The 8,754-nt window shown below is 44.4% G+C and overlaps 1 protein-coding gene across 1 annotated transcript; it reads left to right on the top strand.

The window, feature by feature from the left end:
- The first annotated feature begins 1,674 nt into the window (after positions 1-1,674).
- On the top strand, positions 1,675-7,064 carry LOC117531880 (myosin-11-like). Its single transcript, XM_034195072.1, has 3 exons — positions 1,675-5,376; positions 6,157-6,948; positions 7,059-7,064. Exons 1-3 carry the CDS (start codon positions 1,675-1,677, stop codon positions 7,062-7,064), a joined length of 4,500 nt encoding a protein of 1,499 aa, XP_034050963.1.
- The last annotated feature ends 1,690 nt before the right edge of the window (positions 7,065-8,754 follow it).

Consider the following 8,754-nt stretch of genomic DNA (forward strand, 5'->3'; position numbering starts at 1 on the left):
ATTCATACATTTAAGAATATTCATGTTCTGACTTCATAAAAAACCTGTTATGTAAAATTGTTCCTTTATTATTGTGATCAGTGTTGTGTGGGCCGCTGAAGAGGAGGTACTGCTAGCCCACCACCACCAGATGGCGCCCTGCTTGGAGTGCGGGCTTCAAGCACGAGAGGGCGCTGGAGCCACTGGGAGTGACAGCTGTCACTCTTCATCAGCACCAGCTGTCACTCTGTCAACTCATCACCATCTCCATAAAGGCCGGACTGCGACTCCACCTCCTCGCCAAGAAATCAACTACCATTCAGGTAACTTCTCTGCTGACTTACATTAAGTAATAATCTGAACTTCTTTGCAGCCGTTTTCCTGTGGTGTGTCCTTATCTGCGGGATTGGCATTTGGTGTGGACTGCGAAGGCTTCGCCTCACACCCCAAACCAGATAAGTGGTTAAACAGGAGCTGCACGAGTGTGTGATTGGAGGTGGAGGTGCTCCCTCCTTAAAGAACACAGACTGTGGGATTACTGAGTGTGCAAACTCACACTCATCAATACTGTTTCTGTTCTCTGCCAGCAGTACCGGGTCTGACTGCTGAAGACAGTGGCCACCTGGGGCGCAGGGCTTGGCGGCTCCGGTGTTCTTCAGGTCCGTTGGTGGTGGAAGCTGTGTGGGATCCGGCTCTTCTCTCGCCAGACGTCTTCTATCTCCGAGCCTGCCCACACGTCACCTTGTGTTTAATTGACATTCCACCATATTGTTTTTGTCTGTACTTCGTTGTGCGATTCACAACATTAAATTGTTACTTTTTGGCTTATCCATTGTCAGTTCATTAACGCCCCCTGTTGTGGGTCCGTGTCACGACACTTTCACAACAATCAGAAACATTGAATCTTAATTCTGAGGCTGTTCTGTAAATATTCACTTAAGAATATTCATGTTCTGAGTTTATAAAAAGTTCTGTAAATAGTTCCTTTACTATTGTGATCAAAAACATTCAATCTTAATTCTGAGGCTGTTCTGTAAATATTCTTTCATACACTTAAGAATATTCATGTTCGAATTTCATAAAAAAAAAAAACTTGTTTTGTAAATAGTTCTCTTACTTTTGTGATCAAAATCATTTATTTGAATCTCAGTTTTCAGGCTGTTCTGTAAATAGTTTTCAAATAAACAATAAATATAGCAACTTCTGATCAATCCATACCAATTTCAGATTTTAAATAATATTCTGATTTAAGCCCCACCCATTTACAGTTAAACCATGCACACTTCCTGTTTAGGCCACGCCCACTATGATAAAAGTAAGATAAAAGTGTAGAAATGTCATGTACAGATATTCTGGACTTTGTAAATAGAAGTTGCTGTCCTGCATAGATTCAACATCATATTGTTCATGTCACCTTTAATCTCAGAAAATTCTCATTAACTCTATTGATTGCCTTGAATCGTCTATACATTAATCTTTAAACTTCTATACATCGATAAACCATCTTGAACTCTCTATGTTTCTTGTTCAGTGCCACTGTGAAAGGAGACAAATCAGTGCCATATTGACCTGACGTTTGTTGAAAGTAGTGTGAAAACAAACAGAGAGATGGACAGAAATTCAGATCAACCTTCAGACTATTCTACATCTTTAACAGTTCATAAAAGGATTCGACTACCACAAGATATCGGCCAGATGTCCAAAAATGAGCTGGCAGATCAGGTCCTGCACCTGTACAAGGGCAACCTTCAGCATAAACAGCTTATAAAAAAGCAGGATGAAGAGCTCAAAAAGACGTCCATGATGGTGAGAAAGTTGACAAATGACTTGGAACAGATGAAATTGAGGACAGCAAGTATAGGTCGGTGGGACACTGCGCAAATAAAATATGACACGCTCAGTAAGGAGATCTACACACTGAAGCAAGAAAATAAGGAATTAAAAAAGCAGCTCAAGGACCAAAATGTAACAGAAAGATCACCGGAATCTGACCGAGTCAAAACAGTGCAGGAGACTAACTATGACATCAATAAGGAGGTCTGCAGACCGAAGGATATCCCAAGCAGGTCAAAACAATACGAAAAGATCAAGTCAAAGGTTGACTCAAGGTGGACAAAACTACCGGGAACAACACAGCCACATCAAACAGATCAGAAAAGGACTAGCAAAGGGGTTCAACCTCCAAGCACCTCCCTCTCTCAACACCGAAACAAACGGCTGAAAAATGCAGAGTCAGATAGCCACAAACTTGAGAAAGAGACGGAGTTGCAGGGAGTGGAAACGAAGGAGATTCAGGAAACATCAGAGAAACTGCAGAAAGTACTGACTGAAACGAAGTCAGAACAGGAAGAAACAGTTCAGCAGGTCTTTGAGCAAGACAGCCCTACCACAGAAAAACACTTTGACTATAATGACATATTCAGTGAAACCATGAAAGAGCTGCCTGAGAAAAGCCAGGTGTTATTACAGGTGAAGGACCGAATCATCCAACTACAAGAAAATGATAAGGAACTGAAAACCCAGCTTCAGACCATGAAGGAGAGCTGTGATAAGCTCTCCAACCAGCTGAAAGAACAGCAAATTAAGTGTCATGACTTGGAGCTGCAGCTCCAGGATTTGATCAGGGACAGGAAAAAGGAGCCATCACTAAACGTCATTGATGAACTGCAAGAGTTGCAGTTGATGCAGGAGAATTATGACAAGTTGCTCAAAGATTATCAAGAGAGTAAAGAGCAATGGCAGATTAAGAAGCAGCAGCTAAAGTCACAAATCTCCCACCTGGAGTCCCAGCTCAAGACTGAACTTGGAAATAAAGAAGAGATACTCACCAGACTTGAGGGTGAAAAAGACACAATCAAGATGCTTACAGAAGAAAGTAAGCAGCTTCGAGTTCAAATACACCAGCAGGAGCATGGGTCGAAGTCACGAATCTCCCAGCTGGGGTCCAAGCTCAAAGCTGAACGTGGCAAGAAACAAGAGGTACTCACCATACTTGAGGCTGAACGGGACACAATCAAGATGCTTACAGAAGAACGTAAGCAGCTTGAGGTCCAGGTACGTCAACAGGAGGTGCAGCTAAAGTCACAAATCTACCAGCTGGAGTCCAAGCTCGAGACTGAACTTGGAAATAAAAAAGAGGTACTCACCATACTTGCGGCTGAACGGGACACAATCAAGATGCTTACAGAAGAAAGGAAGCAGCTTGAGGTCCAGGTACATCAACAGGAGGTGCAGCTAAAGTCACAAATCTCCCAGCTGGAGTCCAAGCTCGAGACTGAACTTGGAAATAAAAAAGAGGTACTCACCATACTTGAGACTGAACGGGACACCATCAAGATGCTTATAGAAGAACGTAAGCAGCTTGAGGTCCAGGTACATCAACAGGAGGTGCAGCTAAAGTCACAAATCTCCCAGCTGGAGTCCAAGCTCGAGACTGAACTTGGAAATAAAAAAGAGGTACTCACCATCCTTGAGGCTGAATGGGACACAATCAAGATGCTTATAGAAGAACGTAAGCAGCTTGAGGTCCAGGTACATCAACAGGAGGTGCAGCTAAAGTCACAAATCTACCAGCTGGAGTCCAAGCTCGAGACTGAACTTGGAAATAAAAAAGAGGTACTCACCATACTTGAGGCTGAACGGGACACAATCAAGATGCTTACAGAAGAAAGGAAGCAGCTTCAAGTACAGTTACATCAGCTGGATCAGCAGGAGCTTCAGCTGAAGTCACGAATCTCCCAGCTGGAATTCCAGCTCAAGACTGAACATGGAAATAAAGTAGCGGTACTCACCAGACTTGAGGCTGAAAGGGACACAAATAAGACATTTAGACAAGAAAAGGAGCAGCTTGAGGTTCAGTTGAAGTCACAAATCTCCCACCTGGAGTCCAAGCTCAAAGCTGAAAGTGACACCAAACAAGAGGTACTCACCGGACTTGAGGTTGAACGGGACACAGTCAAGATGCTTACAGAAGAACGTAAGCAGCTTGAGGTCCAGTTACATCAACAGGAGGTGCAGCTAAAGTCTCAAATCTCCCAGCTGGAGTCCAAGCTCGAGACTGAACTTGGAAATAAAAAAGAGGTACTCACCATACTTGAGGCTGAATGGGACACAATCAAGATGCTTATAGAAGAACGTAAGCAGCTTGAGGTCCAGGTACATCAACAGGAGGTGCAGCTAAAGTCACAAATCTACCAGCTGGAGTCCAAGCTCGAGACTGAACTTGGAAATAAAAAAGAGGTACTCACCATACTTGAGGCTGAACGGGACACAATCAAGATGCTTACAGAAGAAAGGAAGCTGCTTCAAGTACAGTTACATCAGCTGCATCAGCAGGAGCTTCAGATGAAGTCACGAATCTCCCAGCTGGAATTCCAGCTCAAGACTGAACTTGGAAATAAAGAAGCGGTACTCACCAGACTTGAGGCTGAAAGGGACACAAATAAGACATTTAGACAAGAAAAGGAGCAGCTTGAGGTTCAGTTGAAGTCACAAATCTCCCACCTGGAGTCCAAGCTCAAAGCTGAACATGATACCAAACAAGAGGTACTCACCAGACTTGATGGTGAAAAGGACACAATCAAGATGCTTACAGAAGAAAGGAAGCAGCTTGAGGTCCAGGTACATCAACAGGAGGTGCAGCTAAAGTCACAAATCTCCCAGCTGGAGTCCAAGCTCGAGACTGAACTTGGAAATAAAGAAGAGGTACTCACCATACTTGAGGCTGAATGGGACACCATCAAGATGCTTATAGAAGAACGTAAGCAGCTTGAGCTCCAGGTACATCAACAGGAGGTGCAGCTAAAGTCACAAATCTACCAGTTGGAGTCCAAGCTCGAGACTGAACTTGGAAATAAAAAAGAGGTACTCACCATACTTGAGGCTGAACGGGACACAATCAAGATGCTTACAGAAGAAAGGAAGCAGCTTCAAGTACAGTTACATCAGCTGGATCAGCAGGAGCTTCAGCTGAAGTCACGAATCTCCCAGCTGGAGTCCCAGCTCAAGACTGAACTTGGAAATAAAGAAGCGGTACTCACCAGACTTGAGGCTGAAAGGGACACAAATAAGACATTTAGACAAGAAAAGGAGCAGCTTGAGGTTCAGTTGAAGTCACAAATCTCCCACCTGGAGTCCAAGCTCAAAGCTGAATATGACACCAAACAAGAGGTACTCACCAGACTTGATGGTGAAAAGGACACAATCAAGATGCTTACAGAAGAACGTAAGCAGCCTGAGGTCCAGGTACATCAACAGGAGGTGCAGCTAAAGTCACAAATCTACCAGCTGGAGTCCAAGCTCGAGACTGAACTTGGAAATAAAGAAGAGGTACTCACCATACTTGAGGCTGAACGGGACACAATCAAGATGCTTACAGAAGAAAGGAAGCAGCTTCAAGTACAGTTACATCAGCTGGATCAGCAGGAGCTTCAGCTGAAGTCACGAATCTCCCAGCTGGAGTCCCAGCTCAAGACTGAACTTGGAAATAAAGAAGCGGTACTCACCAGACTTGAGGCTGAAAGGGACACAAATAAGACATTTAGACAAAAAAATGAGCAGCTTGAGGTTCAGTTGAAGTCACAAATCTCCCACCTGGAGTCCAAGCTCAAAGCTGAAAGTGACACCAAACAAGAGGTACTCACCAGACTTGAGGCTGAACGGGACACAATCAAGATGCTTACAGAAGAAAGGAAGCAGCTTCAAGTACAGTTACATCAGCTAGATCAGCAGGAGCTTCAGCTGAAGTCACGAATCTCCCAGCTGGAATTCCAGCTCAAGACTGAACTTGGAAATAAAGAAGCGGTACTCACCAGACTTGAGGCTGAAAGGGACACAAATAAGACATTTAGACAAGAAAATGAGCAGCTTGAGGTTCAGTTGAAGTCACAAATCTCCCACCTGGAGTCCAAGCTCAAAGCTGAAAGTGACACCAAACAAGAGGTACTCACCAGACTTGAGGCTGAAGGGGACACAATCAAGATGCTTACAGAAGAAAGGAAGCAGCTTCAAGTACAGTTACATCAGCTGGATCAGCAGGAGCTTCAGCTGAAGTCACGAATCTCCCAGCTGGAATTCCAGCTCAAGACTGAACTTGGAAATAAAAAAGCGGTACTCACCAGACTTGATGGTGAAAAGGACACAATCAAGATGCTTACTGAAGAACGTAAGCAGCTTGAGGTCCAGGTACATCAACAGGAGGAGCAGCTAAAGTCACAAATCTCCCACCTGGAGTCCAAGCTCAAAGCTGAAAGTGACACCAAACAAGAGGTACTCACCATACTTGAGGCTGAACGGGACACAATCAAGATGCTTACAGAAGAAAGGAAGCAGCTTCAAGTACAGTTACATCAGCTGGATCAGCGGGAGCTTCAGCTGAAGTCACGAATCTCCCAGCTGGAATTCCAGCTCAAGACTGAACTTGGAAATAAAGAAGCGGTACTCACCAGACTTGATGGTGAAAAGGACACAATCAAGATGCTTACAGAAGAACGCAAGCAGCTTGAGGTCCAGGTACATCAACAGGAGGTGCAGCTAAAGTCACAAATCTACCACCTGGAGTCCAAGCTCAAAGCTGAAAGTGACACCAAACAAGAGGTACTCACCAGACATGATGGTGAAAAGGACACAATCAAGATGCTTACAGAAGAAAGGAAGCAGCTTCAAGTACAGTTACATCAGCTAGATCAGCAGGAGCTTCAGCTGAAGTCACGAATCTCCCAGCTGGAATTCCAGCTCAAGACTGAACTTGGAAATAAAGAAGCGGTACTCACCAGACTTGAGGCTGAAAGGGACACAAATAAGACATTTAGACAAGAAAATGAGCAGCTTGAGGTTCAGTTGAAGTCACAAATCTCCCACCTGGAGTCCAAGCTCAAAGCTGAAAGTGACACCAAACAAGAGGTACTCACCAGACTTGAGGCTGAAGGGGACACAATCAAGATGCTTACAAAAGAAAGGAAGCAGCTTCAAGTACAGTTACATCAGCTGGATCAGCAGGAGCTTCAGCTGAAGTCACGAATCTCCCAGCTGGAATTCCAGCTCAAGACTGAACTTGGAAATAAAAAAGCGGTACTCACCAGACTTGATGGTGAAAGGACACAATCAAGATGCTTACAGAAGAAAGGAAGCAGCTTCAAGTACAGTTACATCAGCTAGATCAGCAGGAGCTTCAGCTGAAGTCACGAATCTCCCAGCTGGAATTCCAGCTCAAGACTGAACTTGGAAATAAAGAAGCGGTACTCACCAGACTTGAGGCTGAAAGGGACACAAATAAGACATTTAGACAAGAAAATGAGCAGCTTGAGGTTCAGTTGAAGTCACAAATCTCCCACCTGGAGTCCAAGCTCAAAGCTGAAAGTGACACCAAACAAGAGGTACTCACCAGACTTGAGGCTGAAGGGGACACAATCAAGATGCTTACAAAAGAAAGGAAGCAGCTTCAAGTACAGTTACATCAGCTGGATCAGCAGGAGCTTCAGCTGAAGTCACGAATCTCCCAGCTGGAATTCCAGCTCAAGACTGAACTTGGAAATAAAAAAGCGGTACTCACCAGACTTGATGGTGAAAAGGACACAATCAAGATGCTTACTGAAGAACGTAAGCAGCTTGAGGTCCAGGTACATCAACAGGAGGAGCAGCTAAAGTCACAAATCTCCCACCTGGAGTCCAAGCTCAAAGCTGAAAGTGACACCAAACAAGAGGTACTCACCATACTTGAGGCTGAACGGGACACAATCAAGATGCTTACAGAAGAAAGGAAGCAGCTTCAAGTACAGTTACATCAGCTGGATCAGCGGGAGCTTCAGCTGAAGTCACGAATCTCCCAGCTGGAATTCCAGCTCAAGACTGAACTTGGAAATAAAGAAGCGGTACTCACCAGACTTGATGGTGAAAAGGACACAATCAAGATGCTTACAGAAGAACGCAAGCAGCTTGAGGTCCAGGTAGATCAACAGGAGGTGCAGCTAAAGTCACAAATCTCCCAGCTGGAGTCCAAGCTCGAGACTGAACTTGGAAATAAAAAAGAGGTACTCACCATACTTGAGGCTGAACGGGACACAATCAAGATGCTTACAGAAGAACGTAAGCAGCTTGAGGTCCAGGTACATCAACAGGAGGTGCAGCTAAAGTCACAAATCTACCAGCTGGAGTCCAAGCTCGAGACTGAACTTGGAAATAAAAAAGAGGTACTCACCATACTTGAGACTGAACGGGACACAGTCAAGATGCTTACAGAAGAAAGGAAGCAGCTTCAAGTACAGTTACATCAGCTAGATCAGCAGGAGCTTCAGCTGAAGTCACGAATCTCCCAGCTGGAATTCCAGCTCAAGACTGAACTTGGAAATAAAGAAGCGGTACTCACCAGACTTGAGGCTGAAAGGGACACAAATAAGACATTTAGACAAGAAAAGGAGCAGCTTGAGGTTCAGTTGAAGTCACAAATCTCCCACCTGGAGTCCAAGCTCAAAGCTGAAAGTGACACCAAACAAGAGGTACTCACCAGACGTGATGGTGAAAAGGACACAATCAAGATGCTTACAGAAGAACGTAAGCAGCTTGATTCCAGCACAGAGTTAAGACCTCTGTTAAAGAAGAGAGAACATCAAAACCATATCTCTCCACCAGGCTCAACCTTGATGGCTAAACAGTCTGAAGTTGTCCCCAAAGATGATTCCATTGAGGAAACCTCAGACAACAGTCCCCAAGAGCATGTTCAAACTTTCAGGGAGAGGTATGTCTCAATTTTCTGCGAAAATAAATGTGAGGACACATTCT

Source organism: Thalassophryne amazonica, chromosome 19 (genome assembly GCF_902500255.1).
Source record: "Thalassophryne amazonica chromosome 19, fThaAma1.1, whole genome shotgun sequence".
NCBI lineage: Eukaryota > Metazoa > Chordata > Actinopteri > Batrachoidiformes > Batrachoididae > Thalassophryne > Thalassophryne amazonica.

Bases quoted from the DNA above. Each gene is read 5' to 3' on its own strand.
- LOC117531880 (XM_034195072.1), top strand. From the start codon at position 1,675: ATGTCCAAAAATGAGCTGGCAGATCAGGTCCTGCACCTGTACAAGGGC. The intron at 5,377-6,156 runs GTACAGTTACAT...AAGCAGCTTGAG, and splicing joins AAGAAAGGAAGCAGCTTCAA to GTCCAGGTACATCAACAGGA.